The sequence below is a fragment of the Thamnophis elegans genome, chromosome 3, assembly GCF_009769535.1.
Source record: "Thamnophis elegans isolate rThaEle1 chromosome 3, rThaEle1.pri, whole genome shotgun sequence".
Lineage (NCBI taxonomy): Eukaryota > Metazoa > Chordata > Lepidosauria > Squamata > Colubridae > Thamnophis > Thamnophis elegans.
Genome location: NC_045543.1, coordinates 75,366,389 through 75,390,360, shown reverse-complemented (window position 1 = coordinate 75,390,360; position 23,972 = coordinate 75,366,389). Strand labels below are relative to the sequence as shown.

Below are 23,972 nucleotides of genomic sequence, written 5' to 3'. Positions count from 1 at the left end.
CCTAGGACCTGGATATCTGCGAGACCGTCTTCTGCCACATACCTCCCAACGACCAATAAGATCGCACAGGGTGGGCCTTCTCCGGGTGCTGTCAGCCAGACAATGTCGGCTGGCAACTACCAAGGGGAGGGCCTTCTCTGTAGTCGCTCCGACCCTATGGAACGAACTACCCCCAGAGATCTGGACCCTACCCACTCTCATGGCCTTCCGAAAGGCTATTAAAACCTGGCTATTCCGGCAGGCCTCGGGCTGTTGACCTCATGACTGAGGTCCAGCCCTGATTAGACTGGGTGTATGATATGGTTCTTTTTTAATCTGTGTTCCTCGTTTTTAACTTTTTTACCTTTTAAAATTGTATTTTTGTAAGCCGCCCGGATCCTTCGGGATTGGGTGGCCTATAAATTCATTAAATTCAATTCAAATTCAATTCAATTCCAAACTGAATGACATAAAACACTCTTCTGATGGTGCAGATATGATATAAGCCTTGCTATATTATTGAAGAAAATAAAAACAGAACACAAGACCTTGTATCGGATGGTATATCTGGATTTGACATATTCATAGCCCTTTGTAAACTAGGGCTGATTTGGCTGCATGCTGTCGAGACCTGCTGAGTCGAAGGAGATAGAGGTCCCAGTCTCTGAACCACCATTGGGCTGCTGGTGATTATCAAATTGTTGCAACTGTTTTTTCCAATGGACTTGCACTGAGATCCGCAGACAAATGCTCCTAAAAATAAAAAAGTTAGATAAACTATTATATCATTTTTTAAATGACTCAGTTAATTAATCTCTAGTATGTTTCCCCCCGAATCCATGAAACTCTCTAAAGTGCATGGGCTATTCAAAAATTTGAAAAAAAAATGAATAAATAAATAAAGCTGCAGTTCATTAATTACATTAGTGAGGAAATCACATTATATAAATCATTTTAATGAAAAGAAATGGATTGCAACTTATTTTGTTTTGTGCACTACACTTGCTCCAGTTCACATAGTGATCATATCAGTGCTTGATACAACAGGTACAGATCTTCCTCCACAGGCTAATGGATGATCTCATCCAGGAACTTCACGTGGCTTAGACTTGTGGCAAAGCAGTCCACAGTGCTCATCCATATAACTTCTTCCCCCTCCCTCACTGCAATTAGCCACTTGGGGGGAAAATACGTAGCTCCACTACAAGGCAGTACCTTCCACTTTCAACCCTGACAGCTAGCCTAGAGGTCCACCCTGTCCTATGGTATTGAAGGCAACAGAGAGATCAAGCAGAACCCTTGATTGTATACCTTTCCTATCCTGGTTCACTAAAGGTCTCTAACAAGAGCAACCAATGTAGCTTCAGGCCTGCATCGTAACTGCCAAGGTCTAGATCAGGGGTAGTCAACCTTTTTATACCTACCACCCACTTTTGTATCTCTGTTAGTAGTAAAATTTTCTAACCGCCCACCGGTTCCACAGTAATGGTGATTTATAAAGTAGGGAAGTCAATTAAATTAAAAAAAGGAAAATGCTTCAGTATCGAACGAAACCTCTACCGCCCACCATGAAAGCTGGAACGCCCACAAGTGGGCGGTAGGGACCAGGTTGACTACCACTGGTCTAGATAATCCATTTCTTCCAGGGTTCTTTGGAACTGCTATCATCTCAACAGGAGTAAGTTAATAATTACCCAAGATAGTTGAGATAAGATGTGGCTTTTTTTCAGAAAGGATCATATCACCTCTTAGGCGGAAATTTGGAAGCAAAAATGGTTTACTTAAGAACCTATTTACAACTGCCCCTTTCACTAGCCAGATAGGGCAGGGTGGTGGTAGAGCAACCTGTCCCATTTCCTCAGGATCTACAGGATCAAATCAATTCTAGATTATTTCACAACAGGCATTCTTCATTACAGCCAAACCTGGATTTCCCCAAATGAGATCATGTATTTTTAAACAATGTTGCCAGGCATTTCAATTTTCAAAACTAATTTTTTAACTAAAGTACAACAAACAAACACAATTAAGAATTGTGTCATATTGCCAATTTATCGATAATCTTTAGAATTAGCAATCTACGGTACTTCAGGTAATTTGTGGAACCTGAATGGATCAATTTACAAGGTACAAATGCAAATGGAGTACAAAAATTAATAGTTTTCAAATTCTATTTTTCAACCAAAAATATATAACAAAACAATTCCCTTGATTTCTTCAGGGAATATAGACTATATATTTTTGCCAGTTATTTCATAGTGAAAAACAGGAAACTATTTTTAAGTATAACTTTAACCACAAATTGCAGTTCTGAAATACCATATTGACATCAATTGACCTTTTTCAATACTCCCTTTATAGAGGAAAAGGTGTCTATCTATATGTATTATTAGTAATAACACGGTGATAAATTTACACTATATATCCGTCTAAGAAGAATTTGACTTTCATGTTGAAAACACAAGAATCCCTTTCGCCTTTTCTTTTTATTACCCAAAACCTTTAGTTATTGCAGAGAGCAAGAAAGATGGCTTTGATAGAAATAGGCCAAATCCATTACCAAAATGGTAAGGGAAAAAACACCAGTTAAGTCCAAAATAAGAAGTGTTGTGGCTCGGCAGGAGCCGTTGGAACTGCCACCAGACTCCGACAGCGTGGGGTCTTATGAGTCGTCCCTGGAGGATGCGGAGGACCCTGGACAGGGTTCCGACTCCGAGCAGAGCGCAGAAAGACTAGATGGTCACCAGGTGATGCCTGAGCCTTGGATCAGTGGGGAGGAGACAAGAGTGAGTGATCCAGAATACACCTGCGAGTTGCTCCGGGATGCACGCCATCAAAGGGCTACTCGGCATCAAGAACAACTGCATAATTACAGGAGGTGATTACGCTCAGCTGATGCTCATTAAGATCCTCTCCTGATTATAAAAGAGACTGCTTGTGCCACGCCCTTCTCCAGAAGTCAACGTTAAGGACTAACAAGAAACAAACTTGGCAGGCTGGATTGCTGCCAGAGTTTGTTTGCATTGCTGCCAAGTTTTAGTAGGACTTGCGGCCAGAGTGCTTATCTCTTTGTTTATGTGGCTTGCCGCCAACGAGAGTCTGGACTGATTAAAAAACCTTCTCATTTACGTTGGTTTCGGCATTCGTTCCTGGACAGAGAAGGGGTGGGTCAGAACAAAGAAGTATGGGCAAGTAACTCAGGCTGACACCTCCTTGATTCACATCCTGTGCTTTCCAGAGGAGAGTAAAGCACAATCAAACTTGCAAGATTATATTACTGCAGTCAATATTAGTAAAAGTACTTTTAGCCTTTTTATGGTTTGGTGGGGCTGACAGTTATATTCCAGAGGAAGTTTCCATACTATGCTGCTCTTGAGGATATGGTAGGAAATATGGCAATCCCCTTGTTTACTGTTACTCCTGGTGAATTCATTGTCATTTCTGTGCATTTTTTGCAACAAAATTATCATAATAGTTTTCCACTGCCTTCTTATATTTAGGCATGCCAACTTCCCAGTCTGTCCCACTGCCCTGTCATTCTTGGTTGTCTTTCATTATAAGTATCCAATCCTGCCTAATTTTCTGGAGTTAGACAAGGTTGGATATGTGTGGCATATAAAGTATGACCAGATAGAGACAACAACTCTCATACTTTCCCAAAAGAAACTAGTAACTATTATTTCTGTTCTTTTTTCTTTAAAACTACAACAAAATTAAATAAATAGAAGAATAAAAAATAATGTTGTCCATATATTATAGTGTACCCTATGTTACTCGATTAATCTGATATCCTCAACTGCAGATGAATGTATCTTCCTAGTTTCAATATTAATTAAATTCAAGACTAGTTCAGTTGATGCCTTTGAATATGGAAATGTTAAGCAACAAGAAAAAAAGTTTTTTAAAATATTACAACTTATGCTACAAACTTCATAGCTAGAAATCCATTTTGACACTTTATAAAATGTATCATATATAATTTTGTTACTAATCATTTAAATTACGCAAGATCCAATCTGAATTTGGAATTCAATCATAAAAATCCATTCAATTTGAATTTCCTAGTCCAATTATCAAATTAATTCAGTTTGTAGACTTGATTTAAGAAAAGTATGCATACATATACATTCATACATACAATGCCTGGAATGTTGATGGAATGATTTGACCCAGTACTCTTTGAAACTTCCCTAAATGCTAGAGAGGCTGAACTCTAACCAACATAGTATCTTTTCATTTTTTACTTATTCATGAGAAGTTTGTAAAAATTAACCCTGAAAGAGAAGAAATCACATCAGTCTAGAAAATAATATTTTGTATGCTAGAGGTGCTCCCTGTTACAGCAAAGAAATATAACACTTTCCTGGAACAGAGGAAAGGAACATAAGGAGCAATTTCTCTTTGTGGCCGCTTTCCTATCAAGCCATATTTAAAACATGCCCCATTTAATTCTACAGGCGGTGAGAAATTAGTGATAACCATAATTCTGTTTTTAAAACCATTTAAATGGTTGACAGTCATAACATCTGGCATCAGAAAGCTGAATTGTCTTATGGCATCTTATTCTAGAGATGGCAGCCATCAGTTATTTTTATCTGTGTTATGATTCCAGGGAAAGCATAGAACTTCCACACTCTCAGAAAATAAAGAGGTGCCAAGCTCACAACAGCAAACAACCACCATAACTAATGTACGGGCTTTGACCCAGAAACTACTATATGGAAACTCAGCCTATAGTGCCTGGTTTGTGAGGAGTCACTTTTGGGGGGATTGGCACAGCACTGCAGAGGAGGAACATTCTTGCCAGTGTAGATACGGCTAAATTAGAGAAACATTTTTTAATAGTATTAATAGCCTGATGATGAAACCCATATGCAGCTCTTTTGTAAAAAGGCAAATTCCATTTTTGGTATCATTAGGGGGAGAAAACCAGAGCCCTCAGTTTATTCCAGCAAGTGGACTTATAAAGTCTTCGGTGGAGTTTGTTGTAAATTCAGGACTACCTGTACTGGCAAAGATTTATTTCATCAGTGCAACTGAGACAACATTTCTTCCCTCTATTCATAATGAATAGCAATAGCAATAGCAGTTAGACTTATATACTGCTTCATAGGGCTTTCAGCCCTCTCTAAGTTTACAGAGTCAGCATATCGCCCCCACAGTCTGGGTCCTCATTTCACCCACCTCGGAAGGATGGAAGGCTGAGTCAACCTTGAGCCAGTGAGATTAGAACCGCTGAACTGCAGATAACAGTCAGCTGAAGTGGCCAGCAGTACTGCACCCTAACCACTGTGCCACCTCGCTGTTAAAGCTGATTCCTTTATTTCAGTGGGGTTTAAAGCTAGAATACATTATAATATACAAATATTTATCAAAACTTTTAACAAGATTTTAATCCACACAAACTTCACATCACAACACATCATTCTGGAACCTGAATTTCTCTAACACAGGGGTGACAAACAGGCATTGTCATGGCGGCACCACGTAACATACTTCCCCCTTTCATTAAACCGGGTGTGGGTGTGGCCAGCACTTGACATATCTGGCCCACGGGCCGTGAGTTTGACAGCCCCACTCTAACACCATCTGCCTTATTCCAGAAGAATGGATAACACTCCCTAAGACTCCATTTCATTTCATGTTGTATGGACTTTATAACAAAGTAGTTTTCATTCATTTAAAGAAATGTGGAAAAATGTCATTGTGGATTTGTCTTGGTGTAGAACTGCTGCATCTTTATTCAGCCTGAAATAAAAGGATTAACTTCCTGGCATGGTGTAATTAGGTCCATAGCTACAGTAGATTATAATACTTATCTACCATTCCAATTTTTTAAAATAATACTGTTACTTCAGCCATGTGAGAACTATTTAGATGCCACCTTTATGATGTCAACAAGAAAATATTATAAGACTTTGCAAATGATGCAGCTGAAAATAAGGTTCATGAGTTTCGATTGTATATTTCCCCATATAAATCAAAATTGCCTTTATCAATAATTAAGCATTAATAATTAACATGTGCAAACATCAAAATACTTTATAGAAATGTTAATCTGTCCAGTTCCTCATTCTTCTGCCTGCCTATTTTGCTATTTCTCCTCTTTAGTTAGTTAATAGCTAAGCCTCCGTCATCTCTGACATGCAACTAAATTCCCCAATGTGATTTTCAAAGAATGTGACTTTTATGGAGATTTTTGTTTTATTTATTGCTTTAATTTAAGACATTCATTACATTTTGTTCCCCTTCAAAATATTTTTATATCTTACAGAAAGGTTTTGTTGCAAATCTATTGAACTTTTGCTATTGTGAGTAAACCTTTGATATTGAATATATTTCTCACATCCGGTTATGAATTTAGCCATAAAGTGTGTTATTCATTTATGGTGGGGAAGTTTTGATAATCGAGAGATTTAGTATTAGTTAAAAAAAGAGCCAAGTATTAGACCCAGAAGATTTTAAAGGTCTTTATAAATGTCACATTTTTTCCCACTGTTCCAGTCATGGATTTTTAGTATTCACTATAATTCTACAAAACACTACTCATGGTCCTAAAAATTGAAATTCATTGTGATTGGCACATGGAAAACAAATATATTTAAGTTTTAAGTAATAAAAATGCTTGATTAGATTCAATAGAATTACTGTAATGCTATGGTTGCTATTTCAGGGTAACATTATTCTGTTCATTGACTCTTATCTTATTTGACTTTAGGGATATATTTTCCTGAGAACTATTTATTTTAATTACAAACTGTTCTGATACCATTTTTGACAATTATATTAGAAATCCAGTGCATAAATAAAAGCATAATAACACTATTAACTATAGCTGGTTCTGAGAACCAAGCTACACATTACACTTATTATGCGCTGTTTAACTATGCTTTTGTTTCCTTGATTAATTAGTTACAGGGATACCAAATGGAATGGCTATTGTAAAGGCATTACATTGCAAGGCAAGGTTACTTCATTCCACAGCTATCTTTGGAATGGAATGGGAATGTCCTGTGCCCCCTCATGTGCAACCAAGAGCTTCAGAAAATAAGTTCCCAGTGGTACCAATCATGGAAAGCCAGACAATTTTTTTGCCTAGTAATAGAAACAAAAAATCTGGCTCTGTACTGTACCTCCTGCAGATAAGGAGTCATAGGACTGAAGATTCTATCCCATAAATAAGCTTTTTTTTAAGAACACAGAAACACAATTTAGAAGTAAGTCTGAGAATTGGGAAATCTGTAGAGATAGGAACATTAAGGTGGATGGTGAGACGCAATATTAGACTTATGGCCAATCTACAAAAGTTTCAAAGATGTGCTTCAGAGATGTGCTTCCTGGGAAATTGAGGCAATTTCTACTAGGGAGGCTAAGAAGAGGTTTTGTGCCTAGGTGAAGAATAGTGATCCAGAGGATTTATTTAATTAAGAAAATTTATAAGGCTAGCCTAGTCATTCTCAGTGACTGCAGGTAACTTACATAGATAAAAACCCAATACAAAAATAAAAAGTAATGAACTCCTACCCCCCCTCCCAGCAACAACAACCAATCAAATAAGCCACTTGATGGGCTCTGCCTCATTCTGGTTCCCAGGTTCATTGGCAAAACCAGGTCTTCAGACCTTGCAAGAGAGTGTCAAAGTGGGAGGCCATCTTATCTCCGAGGATTATGTTCCATAAGATGATGTTCCTTCTTCTTGGTCCCACTAGATGTCTCTCCTAAGAAAGGGGACCAGTAGCATTCCCTATCTCCCCCTTGTGATGGGTCAGGTAGATGAATAGGGAAGAAAGGATATTAAGGGAAGAATTAAAAAGGCAAGGGGGAACGAAATTGGGTGGATTTGGGCACTGAGTCAGAACCCAGTAATCCTGCTTCAATAGAGGATCTATTGCAGTTGTAGTAAATAGGGGTCAGAAGTACACATAGAGACTTAATGATGTCTGAGTGGCTTTTCCTCAGTCATTAAAATAGATATTATATGAAACAAACCGTAAGATTCATTTATAGTGTATTTGGCTGATGATATTTCCGATCCTCCCATTTGCCTATAGTGGGGGTAGAAAATTCTTCAAGAAGACACACAATTTTTTTTTTTTGAAAAAATGCATCCTTCCAAGGGTTATAAAGGGGATGTCTGATGACACAATCTACACATGAAGGCATGACTCAAATTTTTGTCCACTTTAATGCTTTTTTTCAGCCCAGTACACAAATATGTTATGCGACTCAAAGGCTGGTAACACTTGTTCTGCATCTTTGGGTGTGTTACTGAAAATTGGTGGTGAAATCTGTGAATATATTGTGAGCCTCAAAGTGCAGATTCACAGCTTATGTTCAGCCAGCAGCATATGAACTGCCCATCACACAATATGGTTCTGTTCGTTGTTTACCTCTATATTACTTGAATGAATGTAGCAAAAGGGAATAAACTAAAGTGTAGAAACAGCTATAGATAGTAAAATTTATGTAACCATTCAAGCAAAATTATCCTAAACTTGCAACCAACTCAAGTTTGCAATTATACATCTTGATACAGCTCATGGTGTATTACAACTATGGTGGATAGTTCTCTTTATTCATTCCCATGCTCTGCAGCTGCTGCAACTAAAACAGAAGCTGTTAAGAATGAAGTAATGGCAAGGGGGAGAACTTCAAGACAGATACCATGTTAAAGAAAAATTCTGAAGAAATTCTATATAAGTGATTATTTGCATTAAGAGTGGCCAATCTGTCTATAGCAATAGCACTTAGACATACAGTATACTGCTTCACAGTGCAGACACAGATGCATCACAAGCAGGCCACACCAACACAGCTCCGCAAAGGCAAAAAACATCACGTGACGCAATTGAGATTGACACCTCTCCAGATGTAAGAAAACTTTGGCTTTGCTTCTTCACGAAGCAACACTGCAACCCTATCTTGTCCTCTGAGATCTTGAGCAGCCTAAACATATCTAGAATGTCTAGAAAAGCTTCCACCATTTTGTATGCTTCTTTTTTCCATGTAAGAATGGAGTGTGAAATTGGTTTAACATTAGGTGTCAGATTATTTTAATTCTCTCCAGCATTTAATGACTTTGCATTTTTTAAAAATGTACTCAGAGGGGGTTATAATTTAAAAAGTAAAGATATGCTACTTTAATTATAATTGCAATTGCGTATTAAGTTAATTGTATTAATTTTTTGAATTAATTCAATATTATTTCCTTCTTCTTTTAATTAAATGGTAAACTGCTTCAGACAAGGGGTAATAAATAAAACACCTTAAATAATATAAATCGTGTGAACTCTCATATCCAATCAAACAATAGTGTATACCGAGTTATCTTCTTACTCTCTGAATAATCGAATAAATAGCATAATCCCACAATTTCAATCCATATCTTTCATGAAAAAGCATTATAGGCAGTCCTCATTTAACGGCTGCTTCATTTAGTGACTATTTGCAGTCATGATAGGGATAAAAAATAAAGTTAATGGCCAATTATTGTATTTACAATCTTTGCAAGAGGGGAAAGCAAAGCTGAAGTAAGATCATAAGAACAGTCATAGTTTCACTTAATTACTGCTTACCCCAATTGTGGTCACTGAACAAGAATTTGTTTGTTTTGCAGAGCCACTGTTGCAAAATTGTTCCCTATGCACACATATTGGGATTGCTTATTTCTTCTACAGAAGGCTAAGAACGAGAAATAGTACATGCCACAAGTCTTGTGACAGAGACATTTAGGTGTCGATATTTATAAATAACTCTGCTGATAAGACTTGGATCCTAGGCAGTGATGAAATATGTAGGTTGCATGTGTTTTATTTTTATACCTATTTAAATTACTTTATATTTTAAACCTATTTAAAAATAATAATCTCAGAGATACCAAATATCCTTTTGTCTGCACTGAATCATAATGAAAACCTTTCTTATTGGGTCCCATAAGTAAAATTTCTTAATACAAGGTTTTCAAAAGCATGACTTGGTTTTGACCTGCTTAGACAATAATATACAAGAGCCTTTTAGAATTATAATTCTGGACTGAGATAGAAAAAGAAGTGATAGAATTAATGCACATAGTTAAGACTACAATAGAAGAAATACGCATTTATTCAAAATAATAGTCTAGAGTGGTCTAATAAAGCATCAAAATCTATCAGGTATTTCTTTTTTTAGTTTTCAGACACCTATAATATAAAAGGATCCCTTACATATAATATAAAAGGATCCCTTAGAATCTGAGGTAGTTCACAGGAAGTCATACAAGAACAGAAGCCAAAAAAATGTTAATAGATCTAGATCAAATGTCTATGATAACCAATAAGGATAATTAATATTGACACAATAAAGATACTGTAATCATTCTATAAATCACTAATTTTCCTCTCTCATACATAAAAAACTTAAATCTGATGGATCATTTATTTAATTTGAAAAAAGCAAAGTTTAGAGTATTAATTTCCTCCCTGAAAAGTGGTATAGAAATTCTAAAGGTAACAACTTAGCATTTTTCCTTCCAAAACATTCCCAGTTAACCTAGACAGACTACTTGCAGTTCAATGCCATGAGGTAATCAACCATATACTTTTCAGCAGTGCCTGTAAGAAACTGACAAAGCAGCATGAAGAACAATGTCTCTCTTCAAGTGGAACTAGAGTAAGAAATTACCCAGCGCTGACCAATGCAAACAATTCTGTGCAGGTAATTAACTTGGCTGGTTCAAAGCAGACAGAAATGAGATCACCACCTTCTATGTAAATGCAATTTAGTTGCTGAGTTGAGACATATGAAAACAATAAGGTTTCTAAGGACTAAAACGAGAATGCCTAATGGAATACGTAGGCAAAAAGTCAAAGGATTGAAACCGGAATGCCTAATAAAACATGTAGGTAAAAACAAAAAGACGGGGGGGGGAACTTTGCATGTTAAAAAAAACCAATGTTTGTATTCGGGTAATAAATGTGTATAAGAAGATAAAGAAAATAATATCCACGCTTAAAAGACACCCTCATTAATCTAATGATATTAAAAGTTTAATATAAACAGAAAATAAGAAAAAAGTACAAAACTATAAGCTTAGTTAATCATACTTTAAGTCTAGATAATTAACTTTTTTGCAAATGCAGTGTTCTGGATAAGGCACATGCTTGGAATGTGAAAGGCAGGTTCGCATTGATAAGTATCCCTTTGTACTGATCCATATTGGAACAAATGACACTGCAATCATGCTTTGCAAAAGTGCCAACAGAAACATTTAATGGGCCACATTTCCAAGATAAATGACTCCCAGCAAGATAAAAGACTTCACAAAAACTCTAAAAAGCATGTTGGGAAGGCATGTTGCAAATCTTTTAAAGGAGCTTTAAGGGAAATTTTGTGAGGGAGAGAAAAAGAGAGCATAGAAAATAATGCAGAAAATCCCCCCCCCGCTCCCCCCCAAAAAACCCTACTGGAAACAGGACTGCAAGATGTACAGGCACTTCATAATGTTTAGTGTCTTTGTGTAGAGACAGAGTATACAAGGAAGAAACAGAAGATTTAATGCAGAAAGCCAAATATTTTTAGTGGGCATTATTGCAGCCCATTTGTACTGAGGATCAAGCATTTGAATATAAGGATCTAGTCAAGCAGACCACAGAAGAGAACTAACAGGACGCTAAGGACAGTAATAAGTAATTGAGAGAGGCCAGAACTTCTTGGCTCTTTCTTTACCTCAGCTTTTTCTTCAAGGGGGACATGATCAAATGGCTCTTAAACAAAAGAAGGGAGTGCTAACCCAACATAACTAAAAATATGGTTAGGAAGTATCTCAAAACTGTGACTGAATGTAAGTCTCCAAGATCAGACCAATTACATAAGTCGGGAAGTAACTGAAGATATCAGTTATTTTCGGGATCTTTCTGTGATCTTTGAGAGTTCACAGAGAAGAGGCAGAATGAACTGGAAAAGGCTAATATTTTCCCTATTTTCAAAAATGGAAAAACTGAGGACGCAAGTAGCTACAGAATGATGAGATTAATACTGGCAAAACTATAGAACAGATTATTAAACAGTCAGTTTGTGGGCATTTAGAAGCATTTTTGCAACATCTTTTTTCACTGACAATTCTGCAAACTATAGTTTTGTCCCTTGGGCAAAACTATCTCGCACCTACTTTGGTGAATATGGTGAAATTAATATTTTGGGTTCCTTCCAACCTTCTTGTCTCTTCTTGTGTTTCTTATTTCTGCTAAATTAATCTGGATATGCACAAACCAAAAAGACCTAATAAGTTGCATTGGAAGTAATGAGCTAAATCAGAATAAAACAAACAAATAAAAGTAACAATGAACAATTCAAAGGCTCATTATTAGAGGAAGATTTCAAAGATAACATTAAAGAAGAAAACAACAACCATATTAATGAGTGAATATTGTAAAAAAATAAACCCCAGAATAGGAAATCTTCTTTTGAGTATTTCAATGTTTCAAAAGCAATTGAAAGTAATTTCATACAGCAAACTAAATGATAAATTACTGGTAAATATTCTACAAAAAAAGTCATGTTGGCCAGTTACAGCATTTTACCTCCCACATTTCCTCCCTAGCAATATTCCTCATTTACATGGCACATCTCTGCTCTTCTCAAGATAAGGAATGCATTCTTTACATATCACATTAAATTCCTAAGTTTTGTCATTAATCTTATAATGCTAACATGAAGTGGTTATTACTGCCAGCATCTTGGTATGTCACAATTATGTTTTCATATTGCAAAAAATTATTGCTGTTACAGCCAAGGACAGTTGTAAATAATTTCCCCCTCTCCTTGCCACAAGACTCCAATTTATTAGTATAATCTAATATCATAACAATGGGTTCAAATCTAGTCAGTAATTTATAATGAGATGTGTTTTCGCAAAAATGGTTGGTGTATCTCTAATGAACTTACAATAATATTTATCCTCTTCCACACTATTTTGCTTCTACAATACCGAATCAAATGATGTTTGGCTAATAGACATGGCTGATCTATAGTAATTTAGTAAGTTTCCTGGATTACTAACCTTAACTCCAACATCCTAATTCAAAGCCCTGGGCCCTTTTTAGCAGGTCCAGATGAGATGAAGATGATGATGGAGGTGGTGGTGGTGGTGTTAATGATACGCTAAATAACTTTTTAACTTAGAATAATAAGCAGAGAATGTTATTTTGTTATGATAATTGTTATTCTACCTACCACTTCATTCCATCAATTGACATATATGAAATGGTGGTGCAATTATTACACAAAACTATTCCAGGCACTGAAAATAAACTTCTTGGCAGAGATTCTATCCTGTCATCTGTTATCAACAACATGCGATCTCTCATCAACTCTGACACTCTTCACTGAGCAATAAAAAAATGTCTATCTGAACTACTTCAGTCAAGTACAACATCATTATTGCAAAGTAAATATTCACAAGCAAAATAAAATCGGGCATAAATCATAGATCATACAAAGAGGGAAGCTGCAAATTGTAACATCAAAAGAACTGTTGAAACCAGCCCCATGCCCCATGTAAATAGAAATGCAAATAACTTGAAGTAACATGAAAATCCCTGTCATGGTTTGCTTCCCAAATCAAATACATTATGGAAGGATCCTAAATTAAACCCTGATGTGCTTGAGTTAAATATGCTATCCAATCTTGCTGGAATTATAACTACATTTTACTTTTCAATTCCATGTTAAAGGGAAAAGGAAACAATTTAATACTAACTTTTTGAAAAAGCCTACATGAGAATTTTATCCTGGATGTCAATTTAACTGGGCAGAAATAATAAATACACAGCCCACACAGTATATTTATTCTGAAAGACTTAAAAGTTTCATTAATTAGGTTAGCTATTGCTTTCATGGTGCATTTGAAAGCTTTATGCTTCATTAAGCATCAATACATTTTATCTCATTATCTTTTCAGAAAAATACACAACTGTTTCTTCAAATCAAATGTTTGTTAACAGGTATATACATATCGGTTAAGTATATTGGAAACAATTGAAGACAAAATTTCTATACAGTTTTTGCTGTAGACAAAAACATTGTATGAACTTTGTTCTGGTATAAAAAATAATTTTATAACTTGGGGAACAAAATAAAAAGAAAATAATTGTTCTGTAGAATTACTATCTTATCGAGGAAAGACAGCTCAACACTCCAGATCCTTAACTTTCATTTTGATGAATTTACTTGCCAGCAGTGGGTAATAAAAAAGCTGTATTTTGTGTTAAAGTACTCTTATACAATAATTTTGTTATTGTGCAACTTGTTGATTTGTTGAATTATTTGCAATATTATAAACTGCCCAATCATGAGATGGAAATATGTAACAAAAAATAAAATAAAACAGTAAAATCAAACAGAATAAACACCAACACTAAAACAACATGCAACAACAGGGATGTGGTGGTGGAGTGGTTAAAGTGCAGTATTGCAGACTGACTCTGCCCACTGCCAGGAGTTCGATCCTGACCAACTGAAGGCCTTCTATCCTTGTAAGGTCAGTAAAAGAAAGAACCAGATTGTTGGGGGCAAAATGCTGACTCTGTAAACTGTTTAAAGAGTTCTGTAAAGCACTACGAAGTGGTATATACCGTATTTTTCGGAGAATAAGAAGCACCCCTCCCCCAAGAAATGGATGGAAATGTCTGTGCATCTCATATAACAAATGCTGCTGAAGTCCCGCCCACCCACCTTCCCCCACCGATTTTAGCCTCCACGCATTGCATTTTCGGCCTTTGCATGCCCTAATTTAGATCTGTTCCAGGCTGCAGGGATTGATGGTAGTGGTGGCGATCTCCACTGCCTAGAACAGGCAGAAAATACGATGCACGAAAGCAAAAAATGGAGTATGCGGAGGCCAAAAACATGATGCTCATGACGCATGGCGGCAACGATCAGCAGCAATGTGCTGTGACGATCCCGGCAGCCTGGAACAGGTCTAAAACGGAGTATGTGGAGGCCGAAAATGCAATGCATGGAGACCAAAAATGTGACACACGGAGGTCAAAAATATGACATGCGGAGGCGGTGATGAGCTGTGGCAATCTCTGCATCCTGGAACAGCTGATTGGCAATATTCAAGAGGCCAATCCAACTACCAATCAGCTGCTCATGCTGAATCAGCAATAATGCAATAATGTGCTGAAACTGACCAGGCTGTTTGCTGCAAGGACACTAGCCAGATGAATACCGATGGATACTGGTAGGCAGAGGCAGATTTGTTTTTCCTCCCCAAAAACTAATATGCATCTTATACTCTGGAGCATCTTAAACTCCAAAAAATACAGTAAGTCTAAGTGCTATTGTTATTGCTATACACACAAAGACAGAAGGCCTACAACAATCAATTCACATATGGCCGAATATATAGTGAAACATGCATGTCAAAATTTATTGTGGGCACCATTATAGAAAACAACTTGGGGTTTCCTTTCTCACACGAATTAATGCAGGCATATTACTATAAAGCAGGGGAGATAAAGAAATATTACTTTTGCATTAATAAAGAGACATTTAGGACCAATGCAATTTTATCCTTTCCAAATGTAGTTGAGAATACTATGATTTAGATAAGATAAAACACATCCAAAATGCATATATAAATCCTATTATTTATTGCAAGATATTGTTGGTGCTTGGAAAGTGTTCCAAAATACTTTTATTATTTAATTTTCATTGCAATTAATATTACAAAAGCTAACATTAGCTGTGCTGTACCAGAGTCCAAATCATTTTAAAAATGAAATGTCTCTCCCTTTCAATTTATTTTGTGAGTCTCAGGGAAAGCCTACATTTCTTCAATGATATAATAAAACAAGAGTTCACAATTATCTTTCCAAAGTTGGCCCATTACACTTTAGAGAAACAAATTACAGTAAAATCACGCAATTGACTCCAAATAGTTCTTTAAACTGCACTGTTCATATATACACTTAGTCACTATTTTCTTTGAATGCTATTATGTCATCATTCAAAGCATTTTAATTAATTGAAATTTTAATTTTCCAGGACTGTTGTCCTTGCAATCTGCTGTAACAGCAGGAGGAATTCATTTCTTCTTGTTAAAGTAGATCAATCTGCAATTGACAAAGCCAGTGAAAATAAGAAGAAGGATTAAAACCATTTTGAATGCCATGGACACTATAAAGACTACTTCAGTTCCCGGCCTCAGCATTCATCCTTGCCAGAACTTATTTATGCGAATGACATCTTAACCACAGCTTTTATTTTTCTCAAAGAAGATGCTGTTGACTGAGGGCCATACTCAAAGAGTTGCTATTCACACAATTAACAACCGCACGAATGGCTTTTTAAAAGTGAATTTATAGGCATGCCCCCCTGGTCCAAATCAACATCATGTATGTGAAGAGAGGTCTTAGTCATTTTCCCCTGCTGCAATCTAGGTCTTATTTAGACTACCTATATCTACTATATACCTTATGATGAAAATTATCTAGAAAACTATCCAGAACTCCTCCTGTCTCAATGTAACCAGTAGGCTGCCTGTTCCCTCAGGTAACATTTTAAAGATCATTAAGGGGATACCCAAATCTGACTCTATTTGTGAAGCAAGCTACTCTTTAGCCAAGTACTGTATTGTAAAAGTTGTTGGAATATTGCTTAAAATGAAAAAATAAATAAACACTGAGAATCTTGTTTTAAGTACTTTAAAATACAACAAAAGATTATTATTTTGAACATTTTAATTTTTAATTTTAATATTTAATATTTAATATTACAAACCTTGATCATGCCTTTTGATCAGAAGTTAGAATTATTGTTATGCTCACATAAAATGGGATAAGATAAAAGTAAGCTAAAAATTCACTAAAAAAAGCTCTGATTTGTTTTTAGATAGATTAAAATATATAACATCATTTTTAGGCAGGCAAATCAAGTTTCTTTTTTAGCAATATAGAGGAAATGTAATAAATAAATACTTCAGTGTTTAGGAATGCACAATAAAATCTCAATTATTTTAAAAAATACCTAAGATCCATTCACACTAGAAGTTGTACAATCTTCTTTCATCACAATTATATTCGTAAGAAACTCTAACAACCAGTGCCTGCTTCTAAGATACTTTGTGCAATGTCTCTATTAGTCAAGTTTAATACTCAGCCAGATGTTATGAAAATAATGTCAACTATCTGCATAATAGTGATATTTCCATGCAACTCATTTCCATAAGGGATTCTTCAGTAATCTGTACTTTTTACCAATCAAGTAAAAGTGAAGACTTTTCATGAAACTGCATTTTAAATAATTTTATTACAACTCTTAATGAAATTTAGCTGAATTCTAGGAATTGCTCTAAACATGATTATGTAGAACTATTGACAGCTGTAGCAAAAGCTTGCAAAAATTACATATAGTTTTCCAGATTATACCCTTCCCTGAATAAGAGACCAATATTAAATTGGAATTTTTAAGTCAAGTTTTATATTGATGATATTATTTAATTAGAAATCTAGTTATTGGTTACATATCAGGCAACTATTTTCTTACATATATTTGAATAGTAACTTTCATAAATAGAAGAACAGTTTTTAACCACTGGTCTGTCACTGCAGACGATGTGAAAATCTATTTTCAAAAGGCAATTTGTAATACATTGCTGACAAAATAAATTTCTCATTGTCAATGTCTCAAAATGATAGACAGCAGAACAGCATTTCCATGGTTTTTCCTGCATGTTATCTTGCGATCAATATGCCATACATTTCATTCATGCAGAAGTTCTATTGAATTAAATAGAACAGCCAACAACAATCCTGTTCTTCAGCTGAAGTGTTTCAGCCTGGAGCACCCCAAAATGTTTAGTATGTAAATTCCATTTGGACTGCAGACCAGCAGAGTAGAAATGTAGCACCTCTCAATTGCCTTGGTAGGTTTAAAAAATATCTTCTCTTTCTATTATTTTGGAAGTCCTTGTGCTGTTCTCAATATTTCTAAGCCATAGAAGTGATTAAAAACTGACAGCCATTGAATAAACCTATTTCTACAAGATTTGTACATATCAGTTTCTAGAATATTTCTTCTAAAATTGTAGGCTTTGAAAAATCCAGAAGCAGATAGAAATGTAAAAGGAGAAATTGAATGTTGTATCTCACCATGAACTAAACCATGGAGAAACATTAGAAACAATTTCAGCTAACATAGAAATTACAAATCTGTCTAGGCTGTTTTTTTATTTTTGTAGGCTTTTTAAAACTCATGTTTTGTTTCATAATACTGTAAAACAAAAATCACTAGAGTTGTTATTCTTTCAGGGGTATGAACTACTTAATAGTTTTTGTACCTGTCTAGACTTCATGCATACGTGAAAAAAGTTAGTTGACATAGTTGAGATTTAAAAGCTGGTTTTTCTGATACATATGAAACATTCAATGTCTTCTGCAAGATTTACACTGGCAATGCCTCAGTGGTTACATGTGGAATATAATCAAGATGATCTTTATATAAAAAAAGGAAAAGTTATCTAAAAAGCTTATGTCAAAGAACATCCTATAATAGCATAAATGCTTCACTTTAAAAATAAATTAAAGGAAATAAATGCAAAGCACACTCTTCTGCCTGTGGTTTCATAAAGTTTGGGATACACACACAATACAGGAATTTAGACTACTAAACTATTATGTTCTAAATTCTGTTCTTTTGGCAAGAGGCACACATACTGGAGGAATTCATCCAAATCTATTTCTATTGGCTTCAAGTGACTCCCTGGGCCAATTGCTGTAAGTCTCCATTTGTGATCCCCTTGTGATTTCAATGATGCTTTGTTTCTAAGTTTTGTTTAACCATTACAAAGCTGCTGGAATGCATGATTCTGAAAAGAAGTAGCCCTGTGTGTTGAATACAAACTTATGCATTTATCATTTAATCACTTTAGTGCTAAATATCGTCAATAGTCGGGCCTACTGAGTTACTGGAAACTGATTAAAAGCAGCAAATGAGAACAAAAACAAATGAAGATGGAATCCAGCTTTCGGTGCAAAGTCCCATAGCATACTGATGAACTTCTTTTTCAGAACAAGCCAAGTGACTGATGAAAAAACAATGGTCCTAAAGAGTAAAATAATAAGTAAAAAAAGATTTCAAGTGTGCCTCAAACTGCTTACTGATTAACATTTTTGCTCATAAGTTATGCCACTGTTATTCAAATTAAAGGTTTTCTTGACAGTTACAAAAAAAATGATTCTATGGTCAGACACTGACCCAACATACATGCATACGTGCATGTGTTTGCAGTTGTATTCCACATTGAAGAAATATATACACACAGACACAGAGTTACTGGAAATTATGAGCAGATTTAGAAAGAACGGACCTCACAAAAATAGGAGTATGAATTCTAGCTACATTTCCCTCTATTTTATTTCCTTTTCATAAACTCAACTGTTGAAATGATAACAACCGCAATTTAATATGTTCCTTATGAATAAACAAAGTGAAAAGAAACAGGCTGATAAGAAAATTGAGGGGTTTTTTTCAATTTAAGAATGAAATAGAAATAAAATGGCCATATGTGTTATCCTGTATGCGTTAATACAAGAGTTTCTACATGACACAATGTTCCAATTGGCAATTTATTCACCAGTTTTCATGGCTGTCTTATGGAGATTATACAAATTCTGCACAAATAGAAGATCTTTGTTGGATATTCTTTTATTTTTCTTCTGTAGCAAGTTTAGAATAGAATAGATAAGCCCTTCTAATGTGTGCAATATAAGGGCAACCAAGGTCATACCCGCACTGTACCCATAAGCTGCTCCTTTCCTGTGTTCATGGTAGCTTGACTCTAAGCCATTTTAAGAAAATCCTGTCCAGATTAAGACTTTTTGGCAACAGCTTCAAGGTACTCAGTCCAGACTTCAGACTATTAAATCCTCCCATTGGGTAATTCCCCAGCATCTGTGCTCTTCCATCTTTGTTTTCCAAGAATGCAAATGCCAATTGCTCTCCTTCTGGAATATACTGCATATATGTATGCATACGTATACAGCTGCACTAATGTTATATGTACAGTTTTAAATCAACACAACAATACGTTTTAAATAAACTTTGCATTTTCTTTGCTTTTCCTGAGTAGCATATCCTACAGATTTTGTTATATAGTAGCAGGTGTTCTTTATTAGCACAATGCTGAATATCCCTGGTTCAGAAGAAAGGAAGGAAAAAAGAAAGGAAGGAAGGAAGGAAGGAAGAAAAGGAAGGAAGGAAGGAAAAAAGGAAGGAAGGGAGGGAGAGAGAGAAAGAGAGAGAGAAAGAAAGAAAGAAAGAAAGAAAGAAAGAAAGAAAGAAAGAAAGAAAGAAAGAAAGAAAGAAAGAAAATGCATGAGTACAGGCCTTTGGTCTGATCTGAAAATGCTTTTGAAGTTTTGGACCATGCACATAAGCTTTGAGCCACTCTAAGCGATAACATGAAAATTAGGTAATGAAGATGAGAGCTTTCTCATAGTAAACATTTGATAAGGAGCAAATGTGGTTGTGCTATATATTATACCCCATTTTCTAAAATAACAATTCTATGTAATAGTGAATCTGTTACACTTCTGCTCACATGAAACAATCTATCTAGACTGTTATATTTTTTCTCTGAAAATAGTTTTGCACCAAACTTAGAAAAGGGAATCCAAAATATTTCCTAAGCTTCTTTTGGGGTAACAAGAGTAGCATACTGTATATAATTAATAAAAGAATGTTGTACAGATTTTAGCCATTCAACGCATTTTGGGTTAAATTAAGGGTGGAAGAATTAGAACTTTAGCTGTTTGGTTCACCTATCAATATCTTAGTTGAGGCCAATTTAAATTTATTTACTTTATGCGAATCCACAAAAATGTTTTCCAGTTGGTGGCAGATACTGTTTACGTGAGGATTACCATTTATGTGAAAAATATCCCTCCAGCAAAGTTTTCTTGCGATTTTGAAACTGCTGTAAAAATAAAGCCTGAGCTTTCAGACCGAAGGCCCTGGTCTGTTGTCCTCACATTTCATTCAGGCCTGGGGGTGTCATCTTTTGCTGCTTTGCGGTATACCTCTTGGAAGCTCATAGACAAATGATAGGGCTTGATTGGTCTCTGGTTTTTGAACCTGACTGGTCCACTTGACGGCAAGTAAACTGGTTGCAGATTGGGTTACAAAAGCCTAACCCCAATATAATGCTGTGAAAATGTTGCCTGTGGTCAGGTTGACTTACACCATACAACCTGGTGTTATGCTTTTAGCCTTCTATTCAAAAGAATTTGGGATAATTGTAAAAAGAATGGCCTCCAAACCCAATACAAAATTAGTTCTGAGTACTAGAACTTCAAGTTCATAGAACAATAGCATTACATTAAGTACTTTCACAATGAATAGAAAAATCTGCTCTAAGAAACTGTCACATTGCATGTTTTTCTAGCTTGTCAGGAATTTATGACTAAATTACCATCTTACCATTGATCGCAGCCAAACCATGGAGCACTATTTCTAACACAATAAGACTACATAAAAACCGCAATTAGGATTCTCACGGTTGTTGACACCCAGGAGAAAACGTAAGTAATAATGGGAAATATATTTATTTGATTTGTAAACCTAACACATATACTATTTTTAAGCAACAGAACTGAAAAAGCAAAAATTAATGTAGAAATTAAAGTCTTCATTAAAAATCTCCTCTGCTAACAAAGCTTCTACTGCTGCCAACTATCACACAATACTGTGGAATTCCTAAAGAATGCAGATGGGGAAGAACAATTCCATCCTCCTCAAGCACTCCATGATAGCCTTTCATACATCTCATGAACTTGTGCATTTCTCTGATAAGAAGTTGAAACTTGACTAAAATATGGGCATTTCAGGGAAGTTAATGGAAATTACAGGTCAATTTGTATTGATGTTAACCTATGAGAGATAGGAGAAAGACTGGCCAAATCAGAGGGAGGAGTTAAATGGGGAATTAGTCTGGACCCCCTACATGGGCACAAGAGGGCAAAGTCCATCCCCCCTTTGAATGCCATTGAGCCCTATTTACTGTCTACAAATCATCTGTCTGAGAAGAATCCTATGGCTTTAGCAATAAAACAGCCAATTGAACTCTCCAAGTGTGGTCTGGTTGTTTCTGCCTGACATAAGTAATATTAATTACAATTAATTTGGTTGCACTGCAGGCTTTTTTAATAGACTAAAAATAAATTAGAAATGATGGTTTAGTGCATGTAATTGACACAAAAGGTGCTGGGAGGATATAATTAAAAAGATAAAAGTACTTTGACACTCAAACTCTGAGCAAGCAGAATGTTGATCAAACAAACAAAAGGTTTATAAATTAGGGATCAATGTAGGAAAAGGAAAGAATCAGCATGCCAAGAAGAGTTCAAAAGAATATTTTGCTAGGGAGAGTGCTATTCCCAGAAACAAATACTGGGATAACATCCCTCAATGGCCTTCAGTGGTAGTGAGGGAACTGCTCTGGAAGTTCTCCATATCTCCTCAGTTCACCATCCATTTGCTCGCAACAAATATCAAAAGTCTAAAGCAACACCAGCAGTGAAGTGATTCTACACATGATTCATATTTCTAGCTGAAAGAAATATCTTATTAGGGATGCTGTAATTATTACAAATTTTAGATCATGAACTTTAAAGCATTAATGAGAAGATGGGATTTATGGAAAGACAGGGTCTACATAGAAATAAAACTAAAGTTCTGTAACTTCAGAACAAAGTATACAATCTTTTTTGCCTGAGCATCATGTTTTCACTTTTAGATTTGCTTTGGAGTAAAACAGATTGCATATAGCTAATAAATAGTGTGACATAACTACAGAGAGTAGTATCAACTGTTTGCATTCTGTACATTTTAATTTTTTTTAGACTCTGAGGACCAAAATTTTGCCCCTTATTTCACATAGAAAGGGAAAATCATGATAAAGCAACAACAGCCCAAAAGATTTGGGCTGTCTGTCAAGCAAGAGGGGGTTTAGAGGTAATGTGACCATAGATGAAATATTGGGCATATGCAACTAGAAGACAATGAATTGATGACCTTTACTATAAAGTATATAAGTTTCCTTTTTCAGACATAAGCGGTTTTGTTTGGCTCTTTTATGGAAATGAGTGCTGGTGCCAGAAAAAAATGGTTTTCCATTCTTAGCTTAAATTAAAAGGATTACAGAAAACAATGACATTATTTGAACAACAATGCCCCAATTGCTAGTATAAGATTAGGACTTGTAATAATATTGGGATCCATGCATCTAATAAAGTTGTTCAATATTAATCAAGAAAGAAAATGCAAAAATTTTGTTTCAAGTAATATCCCATGTTATTTTAATTGCACTGAAAAAATATGAATTTATTATTTATATTTATATATTTATTTATATTTATATTATATTTATAGTTATATTTATAGTTCATCATATGCAATCATTGCACAATCAGGATTTAACATGCAAAAGGTAATATAATATTAACCTAAGCTATACAATTGTTCCTGTTCAGGCTTGTTCATCTCAACTGAAGTGTGAAGAAGAAGAAAAATTCTCATCTGTTTAAATTTCCACCAATAATAGATTACAACAAGTTACTACTAGGAATGTAGTCAAGACTATAGTTCTCAAATCAAAAACACATATAGGAAGCCCAAAATAAGTACATCTGCAAACATAATTTTATGATTGAATTGTCCCCAAAATCAGTTGCCTTGTCTTGAACAACATAAATCTTTGTTTATTTCCGTATATATTCTTACAGAATGAACGCGGGGGGAGGGGGGGGAGTTTAATCTAAAAGGCCCTTAATTCACTTCTAGCCAGTTTTTTTTAAAATTTCCCCTTTTGCCATAAAGGAGGAAGAACAGGAGGAAAAGAGAGAGAGGGAGGGAGGAAGGGGAAGAGGAGGAGGAAGAGGAAGTCCAGTATATTCTTAATCTGTATTAAAGATACAGTATCTATGAATACCAAATAGATACATACATTTTACAAA

The 23,972-nt window shown here is 35.4% G+C and overlaps 1 protein-coding gene across 5 annotated transcripts in view; it reads right to left on the bottom strand.

Moving 5' to 3' along the window:
- The window catches only part of GLIS3 (GLIS family zinc finger 3), a 149,438-nt gene that overhangs the window by 99,969 nt on the left and 25,497 nt on the right, over positions 1-23,972 (bottom strand). For all 5 annotated transcript variants that reach the window (XM_032213229.1, XM_032213228.1, XM_032213225.1 and 2 more), the window contains one exon: positions 528-732. In XM_032213229.1, the coding sequence (XP_032069120.1) occupies positions 528-655 (128 nt within the window). In that variant the 5' untranslated portion in view covers positions 656-732. The remainder of the gene's footprint in view (positions 1-527; positions 733-23,972) is intronic.